Consider the following 19867-nt stretch of genomic DNA (forward strand, 5'->3'; position numbering starts at 1 on the left):
CATATTGACTTTCTTAGTATGTATTATAAGAGTGTGGCCTAATCACAGCCGACATTGATGTACTGTCACAATAATCCCATAGCATTTATTCAGTGGGCAGATTTGAACATTCTGGCTCTTCATCCATTCATCCATCCATTCATCCATCCACCAAATCTGAGTGGATTCATTTTTGGGGTGTGCGCTTCAGCCTTGTGAAACCAAACCCACAATCCCTCATTGGCAACGCAATTGTTTGGTGTTGCGCCTTATAAATCTTACAGTATGGGTAAGGTGGGGGGGTCAAATGGCAGAAGCTTAATGTGATAAGCTGAACCTGAGCTTGTAAGTTTGTAATCAATGATAGGGATTAATGTGTATCAAATGGAAGAAAAAGCGCTGGGTTGCCTTTATCTGAGGTCGCTCAGATTACAGGAGCAAAGGACATAAGGCAGGGGAAGAGAGGGAGACGCAGAAAAAAAAAGAAATAGAGAGAGACAGTAAAACAGTCCAGACTGTGGAAGGAGGCTGGAGAGAGAAAAAAAAAAAAATTGTGGGATAGAGGAAGATAATTATTATCATAGAGGTGGTTTTCCAAGGTCAATATTTGAGATTCTCCCCGACTGTCTCTCTGAAGCAGAACGCTGCCTCCCCCTCGCCCCCCTCCAGTACCTCCGCCGTCCTCCTCCTCTGCCTCCAGGCAAGCTTCTATCTTCTCCTCCTTTCTTCGCCTGTTCCGGAGCCTTTCCTCTGTCACTCATCCAGCGGAGGAAAGCAGTGCCCCATCCCCGTGGTCACTGGCTCGGATGAGCTGAAGCCATCGCCGACGGCTACCGTACAGCTCCTCAAACACGGGGGCGAATTAAATGGGCGATAAACAAACTAACGGGCGTCCACTCGGTGTGGTATGGGGGGGGGGAGCCACCTGTCAGTCGGCAGGGAAACAAGGTAACTGGGCATCAAAACCCCCACCACCACCACCCCACCCACATCTCCTGTGCCCCCAACTACTTTATGTGTGTGTGAGGAAAAACACCTGTCAATCATGAAAAGTGCTAGGTCATTATGTTAAGACAGGCTGTAACAGGCTGACAGAGTTATGACGGGCTGTCAAAACCCGGGCAAAAAAAAAAAAAAATCACGGTTGAGGAAGAAAAGGAGCAGGGGGAGGTGGAGGAGGAGAGGAATTGGTTGCAGAGGGGAAGCGAGTGAACTCCAGTTTGACAGGATGCGCTGAAAACACCTCCAGTGGACCGGAGAGCAAAACCCAGACGATAATCATTTCAAGCTGAGGAGTCTTTACAAGCTCACTAACAATCCAAAAAAATGGTTTAAGGTGTCTTTATTTCTTGTAATGTGACACGTTTCCAGGTACCGGGAGGAGGCATCTTCAGAAAGGGGATTTAAATCAAAATCCTTTAAATCTGATTGGGTTGTTGAAGAGAGAAAGAGGCTTTGTGAACGCGGGATGATACGGATCTGCTGCGTGATCGCCGGCCTCCACCCAAACACCTCCCTCGCCCCAAACTATTCGTGCAGGGGCGCAGAGGAAGACGAAGAAAGCGGATGCATTTCATCTCAAACAGATTCTCTGAGAATTTAAACTGGCATCTTATTTTATATAGAAGAAAATTAAGTCTCTCTCACAGGAGTTATTCCCCCAAAAAACTACATTTCAGCCTTAAAACAATTTTGATTTTTCCTCTGCGTTAAAAAAAAAAAAGTTTTAGATTACAAAAAAAGTTATATTTAGGTTATATTAACATAAATTCAAACAGCTACTCCAAAATTAAGCTCTTTAAAGGAATCTCAATCTACCCGTTTTTTTTTCAATTCGCCTGAAAACACACCTAAGAATATTACGGTAATCACAATTAATACACTTTCTGCAGCTTCAGTAAGAAATAACGGCCCTTTAAAAGACTCATTAATCTGTAAAAGCAGACCTAAATATACCAGTAAGCGTCTGACAACCATCAATTGCTTTTGCCAAGAATGAGAAACAAGACTTTGAAAGTCGACGTGCAATTCCTGAGTCACTCATCCCCCCCCCCAACACAATCACAGATCATGCACAAGCCCAGCGTGAGTAAAAGAGAACGGACGCTCTGGCCATTTGCTCTACAAATGTGCTCTAACACCAATAAGAGCCCGGTTTCTTTTTTTGTGTAAAGCGCCATTGCAGGCCAATGCCACAACTAATATGAGATGACGCAACAAGCCGAGACAGACCCTGAATAGCTTCCACTTAAGAAACAAACACAACAGAAGAGATGTGACAGCGCGCCGCAAATGAATGCAAACTTGGAAGAAATGGAATGGAGAGAATAATTCAATCTGCAGCCACCTCTTTCCAGTCATCCAAGGAGAACTGAGCTGGGAAGAAGGCGAGGGTGAGGAGGGGAGGGGTTGTGGGGAGGGGGTGGGGGGGCTTTCTCCCTGGGCAGGGCGAGGGTGGCAGGCGACCAGATAAGCTGGGGCAAAGCAAAGATTAACTGCTTGCTCTGATGGAAGAACAAAATAAAGGCAAAGCGACCTCTGCTTCCCTCGGCCTCACTGCGTCACTGTCCTCACTCCGTCTGCACGCGTGGTCAAGTCTGTGTATATTAACCGAGATTAACGTCGTCAAACAGAGTTGACATCAACCCAGACAGAGGGGAAAAAACACCCCCAAAAAAACAACTAACGGTGTAACTCCAGCGAGATAGGTGGTGTATGGACGACCCCCTCATATCCTCACCGACTCATCGTTTTCGCCGTCTCCACTCGGGAGTCTGAGCTTTTCATTTCCTGCAATTCTTCACCGCAGTCTCGTGGAAACGTGGCAGTGTCACCTGTGAAGGTGAAGATCACTTCTAATTGCTCAAGTTGGTCCAGTTGCCGGAGCGCTGGGCGTTGCAGAAAAGGAAAACTTTCCTGCAAGACACTTCTGAAAGTACCGCAGCGGCCCCTGGTGGACTTGATCTCTGGGAGCGTTCTGGTGTGACTGAGCTCCTACGCTAAATCTCTGCATAGATTTTCCTAATAACTCTCTGGTTTTCTAACTTTTCTTTTGTGTTGATCGGTTTCGGACAAGACGTTGTTGTTGAGTTAAGCGGGTACGATCCACCGTAATGCTTATGTATAGTCAACGTTCACACCGATGAGCTCGGACATAAAATTATGCAACGGTTATTAGACTGCCGGTAAAATACGTACACGAGCTTTAGCGACATTTGCATTCAAGAATATTCATCGCGGTTGAAAACGGTCAACAATGAACATTTGGATCGTAATTGAAAATGGCAAGAATGACAAAACATTTCTGTTCCTCATTCTGAATTTAACCATAAATGGTATTATAGGACATATAACTGTGTTTCCTCAACCGCCCATCTGGAGTCCTTTCATGCCGGTTGGCTTCTTCACTCAGGGTACATACGCGGAAAAAAATAAATAAAAGAGCTTTGTTTGATCATATGCTCTGCGGAGTCGGAGTAAGTCAACAGATGTGAATCTTTTGCCCAAAATACTCTTCGGGAGACGTTAGCGCTGCGAGATTCACATAAATCCGGTGCTCTTGCATGTGTGCGAGCATGTATCTGGTTATGTAAGAGCGGCCATACTGTGAAAACAACCCTTGTTTGCCCGATCAATGGTCTGTCAGGAGCTAACAGCTCCTTGTCAAGACACAAGCCCATTATTTGCCTTGTCCACTCCTGGAGGAATAAAGGAAGAGGCCCGCTGAAGCAGAACCAGCACTCCATCACGCTGGAATTAAAGCGCCGCTTCCCCAGGTCAGAGGCGGGCTATGGATACCCCGCCACGAACGAAGGGAAGGGAATTATTTACTTCATCACCAGCTGCTTAAGACAAATAAGCAACACCGAGTCTGGCTGGGTTAACAAGAACGACTTGAATTGATGCAGATTATGAGTAATTGCAAAATTGCACCCGTATAAACACTGAAATCCAGCGATTAGACTTGGATCATTTAAATGCGGGACATGAAAGCTTTTCTCTGCCTGCGTGGTTTGTATCCACCAAAGTTTGCACAGTGACTTTTCCTCACAGGAGCCATTTTGCTATATGGCCTCTGAGTTGATAATGCTGATAAGAGGGAGCGAGCAGATAATAGACGCAGCAGAGGTGGAGGAATCACGCAGGGTGGAGAGACAAGGGGGATTGAAGGTGGAGTGGATTTTCACCTGCCTGCAATAATGACATATTCTTTAGAAGAAAAACCATTTTTGCTTTTGCACCACAAAGAGAATCAGCTGGCCATACCGTGCCACTTTCACTTTGCACATTTTCCAATTGAAAGACGGCTGTGCTGTTCCAGCGCGGCACTTAAACTATATGGTGAATGGATTTCAATTATATGGAGCTTCCCCACCTCCTGAGCGGCCTCCCAAAGTGATTCACATTGTTTCATCACGTTCGCACAACAACAGAGGCGGAGAACAACACTTGTGGACAGATAGGGAATCGAACCTGCAACCTTCTGATGGAGAGATGACTCGCTCTGCCAGAGGTATTTGTTCAACTCTCCAAATCATTGAATTCAGGCGTTTCAATAGCTTCCATGGCCACGGGTGTATGAAATCAAATCATATTAAATCCTTTGGTTTAAGAATGGGATGTTACTTCATTTGTGTGTGAAGGCAGGTGAGCGATTCTTTTTTTGGCAGTATACTGTATTGTATTTTTTTTTTTTTTACCCCCACCACCACCCAGCAGTGCAACATATATTTTCTATTTGATTGCTGAGGTGGATTTCAAAAGCCCCCTTTCACATAAATGATCTTTTTCAATTGTGCCCTCCAGGAAAAAAAACAACGCGCAGACAAGAGCGCTGCTTTGCAATAGTCTGCGCACTGCTATTCCCGATTCAAGTGACGAAAGTGTCCTTTCTTTTTTTTATTTCCTGCATCTCTGCAGACACAAAATCGCACATGGGAGACTCAAAATATATGTTTTATGCAGCTTGGAGAGACGGCTGCATAAAAGCACAAAGCAGTCATTTCTATTCATTTGTCTCTCGCTGACGGGGAAATGAAGGAGTGAAGCAGATGCTACTGCTACGTGAACAAGTTGCTTAAACACAGAGAGCTTTTTTTTTTTTTTTTTCCTTTCAAGAAGAAGTTGAATAATTAGATGCTGAATCAAGCCCCCCCACCCCACACACTTCCTGCCTGAAACCCATATTGTCATTCGAATGAATGATTTTGAATGAGGCAGGAACACAGCAAAAAACATAAATCTTCTGCTGTACACTGACATTTGTTAAGGGAAGGGGGGGGGGGGGGTAGAGCATTCAAATAGAGCTGAAAATTGTACATTGAGAGGTAAAATGAATACGTGCATAGGAGATGTAAAGGAAAGTGCCGGAGGCAGAAAACTGCCGTGAAGCTGATCATGTTTTGACATTTTGTCTAATGTAAAAAAAAAAAAAAAAAAAATGCAGCTGAGGGAACAGTCAGTGTGGCGTCGTGACCTTTTATCAGTGGGAATGATGGAATGACCCGATACTATAGATAAAATAATCCGCACAGTCTGTTCTTACGACACCAAGCTGTGACCTATGCCTGTGCGTTAGCGAACGACCTCCCACTCCGGTTAGCGTGCGTGTCAGGGCGCATGCATGCGTGTGCGCGGGCGGGCGGACAGGTGGCCGACCTCCTGACGCATCCGCAGTGGGCAGCGGCGCCGTGACGCCATCGCAGGTGTGTGAGTCTACCAGCGACTCCTGCCTTGAAGGTTAAACAGGCGACGCTTCAGCAAATTCTCTCAAGGCTTTGAAGAAGTCCGTCTGCCATACGTTGAGCGAGGGAGGCGAGACCATTCATATCGGAGCGTGTGTGTGTGTGTGTGTGTGTGTGTGTAATGGCTTTGCTGCAGGTTGTAACAGATGGTTGCTAATGGAAGTTCATAGATCTGAATGACAGGGGCCAGGGGATTGGAGATGAGATTATGGAAAAGGATGTGCGACTTAGCGTGTGTGTGTGTGTGCGTGTGTGTGTCATCTTTGTATACGAGTTTGTCTACACCTCCTACGTATACACAATTAGTTTTTACACGACTCAGAAAGTACTTGCTGAAGGTCCTGTGACTTTGGGCAAAGGCTGGAATGAAATTAATTGACACTCCGTCATGACATTTGGTCGAGACATCGACGGAGCCCACAAAACATATCTTTACCACAACGGTGAGTCGTTGACATTTGTGGCTCTGTGGGAAATAGCTCGACATTATTGCTGGTTACTGCCGGCTGTTGGAGCCGCAGCAAAAGTGTGGAGTAGAAATATACAGTTTCCAAGTGACAAAACTCACAAAACTTTTTTCCTTCACATAATTCTTAACCTTTACGTGACACAGCAACATGATTCGGTCGATTATTATACTTAGTTAAATGACTAAATTCTTCCCGACGACGATTTATCTTGCGTTTAGGATTAACCCAGTGATCCACAGGTTGTTCACGAGAGCTGGAGCAGCTGCAGGGTGATATTGACCAAAAGGCATGTTGCACCCGTGTAAACTGAATTTGCACAAGCAGCCTTTGAACACTCGCACAGGGAGAACCTGCAAACTTCACACACAAAAAAGAAGAGCATCGCTTGGATTATGATAAGCAGCGATCTCTGGATTGTCGGATCCATCGAACGGCGTCAAAGTAAACCTGTAATTGGAAGATTTAATTGGAATCTTTTCAACTTAACCAGCCACTGGACGGTGCCGTTCACCCTCAATAGCCCACTTTGTATTGGATAAAACAAGGGAGAAATGAGAGGATGAATACGGTCCCCATGCGATTAACAAGAAAGAAGACTAAAAGACTCCACGGAAGGAAGATACCAGTCTATGTTATCCTCCGTGGGCCACCTGGAGTATTTATCTAAAACAACATGCAATCCTGCCAAAAATCATTTGAATACATTTACAAGTACGTGAGTTTTTATTTTTTTATTTTTTTTATTTTTTTGACAATCAGCTCAGGCTGCAAGTTGTAAAGTTCCCTCTGCTATTTTCACTCAACTGGAGCTTGGCCTACTTCCCCTTGTTCTTCCCTGATGGGACCAGAGAGTTATAACTGTCTCTCCAAAGGCCTACAGGAAATGGAAAACCAAATTACTTTGTTCGAGCCTCCTCTTTAATTTAGTTTCCTCACTTTTGCGCGGTGCAGGCGGTTGGAGGCCTGGGCGACACTGTGTATTTTCTTCCAACAGCAAATACAAAATGTTCCACGCATGTCGTAGGGTCTGGCTGGTGATTGGGTTTCATTAGTTATTCAAACCATCTGACCTCCCCACAGCACTGCTCAGACACAGTCATTACCAAGCCCTTGTAATTCATTAAGCTCCCCGATATGAACACCAGCCATACCGAGGGCTGCTCGCTGGTACCAAGTGGCCCGCTGTGCCTCGGGGAGGTTAATCGTGAGTGTGTGGATCAGGCTTTAATGCTGCGATGAGGGCAGGGGTCGAGGTTAACCACTTACACAAGAAGGAGGGGGGATAAAGATGCAAGATATAAATACATATTTTAGTCAACGCAGACTTAATAAACCCACCCAGCTTTTGCTACCTTGATTCGGTTAAGGACATAAGCGCGTCCTCACTATCGAGTCCTGCGGACTGTAAGACCAAGAAGCAATCAACAAATGTTGTATTTGAGATTAGATCTATTCGGTACATAAAGAGGGGGTGAAAATATTGGATTATTTCATTCCCAGTCGCAACCGTGAGGAGCTCAATTAAAAGTTTAGAAGCATTTTCTTCATATTCACACTTTAATGCCAACACAAAGGACGAAAAGAAAAAAAACATACCACTCTCCAAACTGTCACTCAGATTTCAGATTGGTAGATTTCCTAACGTTTCTTACAGACATATTGTTTTTGGCCGATGGAATCCGTTGTAAAAATCATAACTATTTCACTGCAAGTTAGATTCTTTGATTTGGAAGTATGCATTTCTTGGACATTTTTGAAGAAATACAGATAAAAGTAGGGAAACAAATCACGCTGGCCAAAGACTTAAGCCTCATGCCCAGATTTTAATTGTGAGTCTTTTGCCCAGGAGAAATCTACTCGACACGTAACAGGGATGAAGCATTAGAACTGTCAACGCTGCACTATTGACACACACGTTTCTTTATTTCTATATTCATTTCATTCTTTATTTTTTACACCTAAAGCACATCTACATACGGTCCAGATGCATGTCATACTTAAAAAAATAAATAAATAAAAAATCTCCCAGGGAAAATCAAAATGCAGATTTATTAAGCGGGCGCTGACAGGTTGATCAACACTGTAAACTCAAGGATTAAACATGCATCTATACTGGAAGATTACTTATTAATTCATAGCAACAATGACAGTTCCACAGTCTTGCAAAAACAACTTATTGTCGCCCCAATAGAGACTTAAAGGGAACAAAAGCTGCAGGGAAGTCTCAGTCTCCCTGAAAGAGACAACCTCTTCATTTGTCACTGCTTCATGCCAACAGGAGGGACATAATCACTTGCTGCCGGTGGTGTAATTCATTGCGGGCACACCAGCTGCCGTGCTGCTGTTGTCGTTTCGGAATGACAGGAATGTAGAAATCAAGTGTTTCGAGTGATTTAAACAGCACGGCAAACATTTCCAACAAATCTCCCTTTAAAGGGTGCATACAGTTCAATTTGCAGGCACGCCAGGCAACAAACAACCCAGAATTCACCGACGGTTGTACTGCAATCAGTAAGCAGACCCAAATCAGACCAAAAAAAAAAAAAAAAAAGAGCCTCACTTTACTAATCCTCCAGCTGTAGTACTCTCTACCACTGAGGGCCAATCCTGATCCAAGTGACAGCTCTCACCAGTCACAACAGCTTCACAGTGGTATGATAGCAGGAGTCTGATTTTTAAGACCGGCTCGGCTTCAAAAGCCCGAGGGCTAAATTTAGCTGTTATAAATTGGTCATTTATGCCGGATGTCTGTTCGATTAAAGCCAGTCACTGAGGCGTCTGAGGTCTCACGGGGACGAGGACTGGCGTTAACAACCGTGCACAACAAGGAGGCGGCGATACTCTCAGGCTTGTCGTCGTAACATCTGCCAGGTTTTTCCGACCGGCTTCAAATAAATGTACGTAGTTGCCTCCATCGACCTGAATTCTACCTTTACGTCATCTATAGTTGGAGTTATTTTCATGAAGTAACTCCAGAGACTCTACTATAGGGTTAACAATCTTCTTAAAAGGGTTTCTTTACATACTGGACAAGTTAAAGATGGTTTCGCAGGTCAGATATTCCGTAGGGTTTGAAATACTGACGGATCAAGTGATGGACGCCTAAAGACATCCGTTCATCTTTGAGTCAAGTTCTCCACACAATGATCACTGATCAGCTCCCCCACCTCGCAATGTGATAATCCCGATATCTACTAATCTATCCCTGCAGGATTAATAAAGTAATCTGACACAGCTGCTATCTGTGTGGAGTTTGCATGTTCTCTCTCTCTCTCTCTCTCTGTGTGACAGGTGTTATTCAGTGTAACTGTGGCCTTCTCCAAAGTGTTTGGTTCACTGTCGAGTCCCAGCTGTCCATACGTGTGACCGTTTGTCTTTCTCTCTTAGCGCTGTTGTTTCCCGCCCGTTCAATGTCACTGCTGCCTCCTGCATCTTTAACTGGGACGAAGTGGATGTAGAAGGTGGAAGGATGATAATGAGAGAACCACACTTTGTGATTAATCTCAGCTCAATGTCACATCGCAACACAACATCATTAACTCCACTAGCAGGTGATCAAAGAGAAAGTTGCCTGGCCTTACAGTTTGTGCTGAAACATTGTCTTTGATCCTCAAATTCATGTACTGGACAAAAAGAATGGACACTTTCAGCTTCTTCTTTTTTTTTTTTTCGTGAAGGGTACGTTTTTGCAACTCAGCACCTAATCAATCAAATGCTTCAAAGCTACATTTTCCCCGTGGAACGACTCAGAATTAAGTTACTTTGGCTCACAAAGTCAATTCTCCAGCCTTTATGAGGTGTCGTGTTCTTTTGGCAATAATAATGAGTTGACGGGAGATTTTTCCACCTATTAAAATCCAAACATTAAAAAAAAAAACACATCGGTTGTAGAGTTTTCTGTAACCCAGCATGCGGGGGGGGGGGGGGGGGGGGGGGGTTCTCTCTAGAACTGAAATATTTCTCTGCGTACTTGGTGACAGCGAGGTATAAAAAGCTGTCAGAATGATCGACTCGAAAACAAGGTCACAAGAAAAGAAAGTGTGTGGCCGACCAAAGAAACCGCCGATGCCAATTTGAGTTTGAAAACTGTTTGGTGTCAACTCCAATTCCCTTTGTTAGAAATACCGTTTGGTATATTTCGTCTTTATTTTTTTTTTGTGGGGGGGGGGGTCCTGCAGGTGAGCTCACAGTGACCAGGTCACAGACTGAGCAGAACCGAATGTTCACCCCTGGTGTCAACGCCATGCGCCACGCATGGCGACTCGGTGTCTCAGTGAATTATTACTGGATGTAATGGGATGACAGATGACTGGGAGCGGCCCGTCCCTCCCCCTCCCCCCCATCCCCATCCCCGACCGTCGGCTGCGTCGTCTTGGTTTCCACGCTTTAGTAAGAGACGGAGGTCCGTGCCGTCTGATTGATTATTTCTTGTCAACGGCGCTTTGGCCGCCCCCCCTCTGCGCAGTGTCCGGTCTGAACCCTGCAATCTTTTACAATCAGCATGACCGCAAAGTTGCGCAACATCGCCGCCATTCTTTTCCGGAAAGCTCAGACCCGCCCATCACTGTCCACCGTCGTCTTCAGAGCACGACAGATTCGGATCGCTTCTTCAAGTTTGGTCACTGTACGTGTAACTAAGCAGATTTAAAAAAAAAAAAAGTTTAACCTTCGCAATATGTTTGAATGCCCTTATTACTCTTTTTCCCATCAAACGTTCTCTACTGCAGTGTTTTTCAACCACGGTGCCGCGGCACACTGGTGTTTCTGCGAGATATAGTCAGGTGTGCCGTGGGAAATGATCCAATTTCACATTTTTTCTAAAAATCATTTGCTCTCACAGCCGCTGTCAGCTGTGAGAGCAGTATGTTGCGGAGTGATCATGTATAAATACTCTTCGCCAATAGATGGCAGCACATAAATTTGCCGGTTAAATCAAAACTTAACAGACAGTCTGGTTAATCACCACCACCTGCGGCTTCTCCCATCTTGTATCAAAGTACTGTGTCAGTGACAGTGATGGAGAAGTTTTTGAAAAGGAAGAACGCTAACCAGGTTATCAGTTCTGTGTTCATCCATCAGGCCCAGGTTTCACACTTGAGTGAGTAAAAATAAAAAAAGACATTGGGAAATACTTTTTTTTCTATATTTATTTGATTCCTGTTGATAAAACTTTGATGAGAATGACTTTATATTGTTAATATAGGCTACAGAGTCTCAAATTTTAAGATTTTCTGGTGGCGGTGTGCCTCGAGATTTTTCCAAACAAAAAAGTGTGCCTTGGCTCAAAAAAGGTTGAAAAACACTGCTCTACTGCGCCTACTTCTAAATTTGTACCCAATATAAATTTCTCCGCAGGCCTGTACGGTACGTTCTCTGCGCCAACAATAGTTCCACATTCTAGTATCAGGAACTTCCAGGGTGGGTGACACATGTTCAGCTGGCTATTGAAAAAGTCGGTCATATCTGGAAAAACCTCCTTAACTTTTTTTTTTTTAAATGGAAATATACGTCACTCAAATATCATTTGGCCATGGTTCTCCACGGTTGGTACCGTACTACGGAGAGCAGCTGTTGGACAAACCTTCTTATGCAACGCTTTGTAATACATTTTCATTCACATCGTGATTTAAATTACTATGCGCGAACCCAAAAAGGAGTCAAATAACTGCCTCTTTGATGACTGGGAGTGTGCCGGGGTAAAAAAAAAAAAAGTATGATTGAAAATTCCAGAAAAAGTAAACTGCTTTTTAACTATAAAAGAAACAACACCGTTACTGCCGACACGCACGTTTCATCATCACGTTAACGCGAGAGCTTGATGACCAAGGTTCCTACTCAAAGCACGTTAGTTCATCTTCACGTGCAAAACATGTCCGTGGCACATTCACCGTCACTTTTCCGTGCAACCACTTCGGATTCAACCATGTCTCTTTATATGTGGGTCAATCTCCTCTTGCAGAGCAGTGAAGTGAACCACAAGCCACGGAGCGCTGCATGTGCACTTGTAAAACTATAAGACCTCTGTTCTGCCAGTGTTTCTCTTTGTGTTTTATCTCTCTGCCTGCTGCTTAAGCCTCGCCACTATCTTCTGTTGTTTCTCTGTAATTTTATTTTGTTGTATTTTTGTTGTTGTTGTTGTTCAAAGAAAGAAGGTTTCACCTGCCTGAGTCATCTCCATGTTTTGACCCTGGAACCGCACCAAGAGCTACCTCACGCGAGCATCCATTACACAGCGAGCCTTCCAGACGCACTCATCCCTCAGCCTGGAAGTGGTATTGGAATAGTATTGAGATCTGTGTAATTGGATTAGACCAACCTTAGTCCCCCTCTTTATTCCTCCAGTCCCGTCTGTGAAATCACAACTTAAGAGCGTCGACAATGGTCGCTTTGCTGCGCAAACAAGCTGATGGGGAGAGGAGCACGATCTCCGTCCTCGGCTTCCCTCGCCGAGGCGGGTGAAAAACTCCCACCAGTGGTCTGACGGGCAGCTCGACTCCGCCCGACGCCGACAGCGCACGGGGATGCCGCGCCGTGCCGCCTCAGCTGGTCCAGAAAGGCCTCGTCCGATTTGTCACATGTACGGCGTCACAAACAGGAGCGCGGGCGGCGATGAGGGCTGGGGAGGTCTAGCTCACCTGCTCGGCTTTATACACATGACAGGTTACATGGAGAGCCGCGTTCTCTCCGGCTGCTCTGGGTTAAAAGACCCGTCAGACTGACACTCCTGTTGTATCACTCAGGTGGGAGCCTGTTGCGCAGATAACATACGCATGCATGTGCACACGCACATAAATACACACACTTGAACGGCCTGACTGATGCACTCATTGACTGAATCTATTCCCGAGCCTCCTTCTCGAACACCAACCACTACCATAAACCGTCAAACCAGGTACTGTCGCTTTAATCTTAATCCAGATGTGGTTTTGGATCTAAAACCACATTAAAACATTACAACCAGAAGTATAATGTGAAGGACAGCATCTAAAATGTCTCTGTTTTTTGTGGGTGGAAAATACATTCAGCTGTTTATCATTAGACTTGGACAAATCAAATGGAAGTCGTTCACAGTTGGAGGCATTTCTGTTTCATCCCCTGGGCAGGCTTTCCGAGCTGAGCCGTCGTCTGGGGAGACGAACAAAAGGCAAAAAAAGTTTGTCCAAAATAACTTCGGGAAATATACCGATAATCCAAATAAGTCTTGCCGTACCCTATTTTTTTTTTGCTTTAGAATAAACTGTGGGATAAATATTGTTTGATTTTAGCATAAACAATAATTACAGAAGGCTACAAGAAAAACACGCACCTGACAACAATTTTAAGACGGGCAGGAATAAACAACACTGTCGATTTAGTAAAAGTTGAAAGTTGAAATCAGCCAATCAAAAATCCTTCACTTCATCAAAAAATAGTGACTCATGTCTAATGATTCTTTAACTGTTATACACCTTCCCGCCACTGGTTGGTGCTACAGCGCCGACACAGCAGTCTCCCTTCAGAGTACCGGAGCAGATTGAAAAAAAAAAAATAGAAGTCATGTCCTCTCATGGCACAGTTTGTGGAGTTTTTAATGGAAATAAGACTGGAGGGATGGAGAACAAATCCAACTGCGTTCACTGTCCATGAAAACTACATTGTTTTCAGCGATTCTACCGTTTCCATGTGAACGGACGTAATCGTCAAAACATCGTCGAGTAAATGTGAAACTTTTAAGAAATGAAAACACAAAAGTCATGCGTTAAAACTGCTTCAGGGAGATTTATTGTATATGTTGAGGTCGACCACACAGACAACTCGACTGGTCTTAATTTGAATTCCCGATTAGTCAACAGAGAAATTACTCGACGAGGAACATCCCGAACCTAAAACTGGTTTCTCTAAAAAAAAAAAAAAAACGTGACACCAGGGTCATTGAAATAAGCCCAAATCGGAGAAAACCTTCCTGAATTGAATTTCAACTTGGAAAAAAATGTAGGAGAAATTCATATAAACTGTCCACTGGCGAGGTTTGTGCTACATTTTAATTTGGGCTGGAACCACAGAATCAGATCCTCTGAAGCCACAGGCAAGAAGGAGAGAGCAGGCCGGGACATCGAGTGGAGGAGATTAAGACAAGGAAAGAGGGGAGGAAATAAAGAAAAGAAAAAAAGAATAAACATTTGAGAGGCTTTTGACAAAAAGTAAGTCAGCTTACCCCACTGCCATTTATAGCATAATGGGGTGCGTTAAGTATGTTGCACTTTCAGTTCATATTTTAAAGCGACTCGGCGGAAGCCAAATGTGGGCATTAAGGCTCGGTTGGTGAGAACAAAAACAACGCTCATTAATTAAGGTCCCCTTTTTCTGCTGCCGCAAACTGCATCTCGGACGTGATGTTAATCGCCCCCCAGGTGAGACACGAGCCAGAGCAGGTAAACAAAACAAACGTGAACTCGCCTACCAGATTTAGTTTCGCTTCATCCCCTTCCCACTGTACAAACGGTTCAATAATTAAAACGGCTGGCTAATTTAGGAATTAACAGCTAAATCAACTAAATCCGGAGCGGTGAGGGAAAAAAAAAAAAAAAAACTCTCTCCCCCTCCCGACTGTATATCGGTGACTTGTGTTTATTGTCACCGTGCATTTTCTCATTAGTAATATAAACATGAATTACAGCGAATCACCCGAAGCAGTATGTAAATAAGTAGCAGGAGGATAATTTCTTCCTGCATGCATGCAAATACGCACTTCTTTAAATGTGCGGCGGCGAATATTTGGGACTAAATAACCATTACGGGGGGTTAGAGACAGGCTGGAATATAAACGCTGTCAATACCGCGCCGAGCGGAGTTTGAGACCTTCTTATCTACCGACCGCATTAAGACACGGATTTCACTTCTCTGCCTGCATGAATAATAAGTCCATATGAATGTATTTACCTACAGGATTTAATTCTCAGTTTTAGCTATGAGAAGAAGAAAAAAAACACAAAAAAACCCATCACATCCTGGCGAAATAAAACACATTAACTTGTTGCATATTTCTCTGTAAAGGTTTGTACTCTTTAATGTCATAATGACTGGAATACATTGCACATTGACTTTTCCATTTTTATCATTCCACTTTCCTCCTCTCCCTCTACTTTCTTCCTTTTCATTTTTATGCCCTAAACTCTTTTTTTCCCCCCCTGCACCCCCCCCCTCCCACCACCCCCATCCCTCCCCCTCTCGCTTCCGCCCCCCCGCCTGCTGCTCATTTTTAAATCTATGAATTTCTGAACATCATTTTCTTGATTTTTTTTTCTTTTCACGCCCCAGGGAGACATTCTCATTCCAGACCTTCTCTTTTTTCACCTCATTTCCTCCCTCCTGAGTCTGAATCTCCCCGACAGGATGTGAGGTGACAGTGTGGCCCGTGGAGGTTTGGGGTGGCGTCGGTGGAGAGGGCGAGCCCGGGTTGTTTCATGTGTGTGTGTGTGTGTGTGTGTGTGTGTGTTGAAGCAGGGGTCTGCATGGGGCAGTGAAGGTGAGATTGTAACGTCGCCTCCCCACCTTCGACAAAGCGAAGGTGGAGGGGTCATTGCCATTTCGAATCCAATCCGAGACACGGCCGCGGGAGACGGGACGGCAACGCTTCCTTCGCTTCAAGGATCCGAAATGCGGAATTAACCGTGCCTCTGAGAGGCTCCCGCTCCTTAGCAGGACTGTGCCTCATCCCACAAGACCACACACTCTTAAAAGATATACACTTCTGCTCTTTTATAAGGGCGAACCCTCGGAAAGTTTGTAAAAAAAAAAAAAAAAAATTAAAAAATGAAATCTCTCCCTTTCTGCCTTGAGGGATCGTATTTATGCAGAAGCCGAGCGGCTGCCGTCCCTCAGTCACCTCCATCTTTAAACGAGGCGCCATATGGATGAAAGTCAAACGATAACTTGCGAACTCGCAGGCATGCAAATTAAATGGTGGCACACAAGAGCAGTCACAACTTCTGTCATGAAATAAGTGTTTATCCTGTCGGTTCTTTGGAGGTGTTATAGGTGTGAGTTTAAGGAGGAGAAAAAAAAGAAAAAAAAGCAGGAAGAGTTTGAATGAGTTGGTGTAGAATAGATGTGTGTGTGACTTTAAATGTGGGTGGAGAGGATGATTATCACCAAACTGATTGAAATAACTGCCCCAACTGGCAAGAAGGACAAAATGAATGAAATTAGCTCTTTTTTTTTTCTTTTCTTTTCAAGAGCATAATCAGTCTATGAAGCTATTCTGGGAATTATAACTTCTCAACATGTAATTGTCAGTGTGAAGATGACTTGTGTAGAAGTGTGTGTTTGGACGGGTCCACCGCACAACCGGGGACATCTGACATTACAAATTAAAAATGTCCAATTACAAATCACATTTTATTTAAATTGATTATTGCACTTTTGTCATTGCTTTTTTTCCCCGCCCCTCTAACATCCTGCTTCGCCGTCGCCACATCGCGAGGTGAAAGGATTCTCACCGGGAGAGCAAAACTAATTTTAACTTCTTGAAGGGCTGATTAAACGTAAATTAAGTCTTCCTCCTGTTAGTTCTCATGGACTGGTGGTCAGAATGTACCGGAGCCAGGTGGGATTTGTCTCGAGCAACAGATGGATGGATGGATGGATGGATGGATGGTAGTTATCTTTATCAAAATGCACTCTTCTTGGGATTACAGTTTTGCCCAATGGATGGATTGAAACCAAAGACAGAAACACCTAAAAATATATTAAAAATTGGGAAAAATAAATAAATACAATATGAATGCTGATTTTCCAGGTAGAGGATCAGTACCTCTTTTAACTCTTTCTGCTGACACTCATGAACACATTTCCTCGTGCTAATTTTTAATGAAGAATGTGTTACTTTATTTTAAATTATAATTTAGGAGACAAAAGTGTACCTTCTTAAAAAAAAGCTGAATTTTACCTGAAAGCTAAATACAGAGAACTACAATCCACTGTCTATCTATTGTCCTATATCATGCACAATTTAGAATTCGGCGTTTTAAACAGTGCCCAAGAATATAGTATGAGCATTAAGAGTCATTTGAAGCATTTAAACACAATCGTCAAAGACGAGAATGGATCTTAAATGTTAAATGCAGTGCTGGAGATTAGCCTTCAGCATGCAGCTCAGTGTATTAACGCTCAATGTACAAACTTAGCGATTCCTTTAAATGAAGCTTTTAACTAAATGATGCGAGTCCATGTGCCAGAAGGTCCAAGATGTAATATTAAATGCATTTAAACACGATGACAATTGAGCATGTATTAGTATGTGACAGTCTGCACTGTTGTGCCTGTTGGAGACTATTCTGGCTCAATTATACCTTTTGTAGTGTAAATATGGAACAAATCAAATGCTCCTGGACTCCCCCTTGAGGGGAGTTAAGATAACTGCAGGACAAGGAGTCCTCCACTGTGATTGGCCCAGAGAGGACAGGAAGTGGGTCACAGGAAGTAGCCAGACGGAGCCTCTGGACAAAAAAAAAAACTAAAAACTCTTTGCACATGTGAATTCAGTCTCTTATTTCCCATAAGTGTTTGGAGAGCACCGGGAGCCATGTACGAACTGCGTGGTGGTGAAAATGTTCTTGTTAATAAATACTTACGTAAACTATGACTATCTCAGGTGTGTTGTCCTTAACCTTTTTTCTTCTCGCTTTACCTATGTTGTGTATATAAGGTCCATGGGTCAAAACAGGTGTCGTATAGAAGTCTGACCCCATATAGAATCTATACAGAATCTATATAGAATGGAAAAATGTAGTATGGAAAATTGACCCACCCCACAGAATTTTGACCCTTAATATAAAATTTTACTTTTTGCTAATGTGCTAATGAAGATATTTAATATAAACATTACTTGTTACATGTCATAAGCCACGGCTTTTGTGTATCACTTGGATCTTTCCTTTCATAAACACAATTTCAAAATAAGGCAATGCTAAATCCTATCACATGCACAGAAATTACACTTAAAAGTCTGTATATGCAAAATAGAATCTTTTTCTTTCATATGCATGTTGGCTGTTGAGACGTAGGCCACTTTACCACGACCTAATGGGAGGAGGTCACTTCTCCATGGGGCGGGTCAGAATTCCATAATTGAAAAGTGACCAGTGGGTCGTTAAAATCAGCTTCACGTTGAGATCTTAGTAACGGTCGGTAGTAATTGCTGCCGTCCGGCTCACGCAGGTGTTGCAACATGTGGAGCGTCGTCGTCGTCTTACCTTCAGGGCTTTTCTCTTGCTGTCGAGCAGCTTGGAGATGTCCCGCGCCACCTTCTCCACCAAGTCCTTGGGGTTGTTTCTCTTGATTTCAAACTGGCTCTTCTTCTCGTTATAAATCTGCAGACGAAGAGCACAGGGCACCGGGGGTCAGGTTACTGGAGCCATTAGTTTAATTAGGAAGACCGGAGGAGGGGCCGTCTGCTTACTCTCAAGGTAGCTCCACAAGACGGTAAACATTTACTGTGAGGCAGGCGGTACGCTTCCCCGTCATTATACCCATAAGCCCCGGCGCCGTGGCAGAATTAAGCGCAGAACGGAGCCTTAATGGCAAAGCACTTAGCTAGCCAGCTGTAGGCTGGCAGTCAGGATCAAATTAAATAAACGCAAACTCCAGCAGTTTCTCACTGCTGGGTGAACACCTTGTGTCTCCACAATGTTTCCTCCTTTGGAAGGAAGACAAGCAGCCTTATTTACAGCTGGCCGACAGAATATCTGTACTACAATCTAATAGGCGGCTGGAGATTGTCCTGAACATTTGTGTCGCCTGCAGTGAAACATAATCAACTTGGCAGAGGGAATATATATATATATATATATATATATATATATATATATGTCATCCATACGTGAACAAAAAGGAACAGAGAGAGGATTAATCTTGTGTTATCTGTTCCTATTAGCAACTTTACAACAAAATCAAATCAATTCGATTCCCCATCGTTCCACCCCGACTCCTCACCAGCTCACAAAGCATAACAAAAATAAAACCCGCATCCGTCTTACAGTTCTACAGTTACAGTCAATTATTTTAAAAATGTTTTCATAGTCCCTCAGAATTTTCTCTTTGTACATTTTCTTAAATTTGTAAACACTTGAACAACATTTAAAGTCCACACTTAAAGAGTTCCACAGTTTTTTCTCCATAAACAGATGGACATTTCCGTTTCAACGACGTCCGTGCAAACATGTTCTGAAAATTATATTTTCTCCTCCGGCAAACGGTTTGTGCAACAAAATTACTTTGAACATCGTTTGGCAATTTATTTTTGTTTTGCTTTCCACATAATAATCCAAATTTTTAAGTCGACAAGGTCCTTAACTTTAAGAAGTTTGTTTTCAATAAATAAAGGATTGGTGTGTTCTCTATAACCTTTCTTACTGATGATTCTAATTGCTCTTTTTTGCAACAGGAATAAGGGCTTAGTGGGCTTAGTATTTTGTTTTATTTATTTCTTAATTTTTTTCTCAAAGGGACATTAAATTAAGCAGGTCAAATTAATAAAATCGGCAACAAGCTGATGACAGACCGGTTGAAAACCACAGAAAACTAATGGTGGAAGATGGCTTTCGATCGGCCACGAGGGACCAGGAGGTTGGAGACGTGAAGGGACGTCCGCAGGCAGAGTGGCCGGTCGATGTTTGGACCGCTGACAGAGAAAGG

General features: G+C 43.6%; 1 protein-coding gene across 1 annotated transcript in view; it reads right to left on the bottom strand.

Annotated features, from left to right (window-relative positions):
* Positions 1 to 19867, bottom strand: part of cacna2d2a (calcium channel, voltage-dependent, alpha 2/delta subunit 2a) — a gene marked incomplete at its 5' end in the record, with an annotated part of 149895 nt that overhangs the window by 89049 nt on the left and 40979 nt on the right. Inside the window, 1 exon segment of the mRNA XM_080495601.1 lies at positions 18427 to 18543. Coding sequence (XP_080351727.1) covers positions 18427 to 18543 — 117 coding nt within the window.

Source organism: Blennius ocellaris, assembly GCF_963422515.1.
Source record: "Blennius ocellaris genome assembly, chromosome: 4".
NCBI lineage: Eukaryota > Metazoa > Chordata > Actinopteri > Blenniiformes > Blenniidae > Blennius > Blennius ocellaris.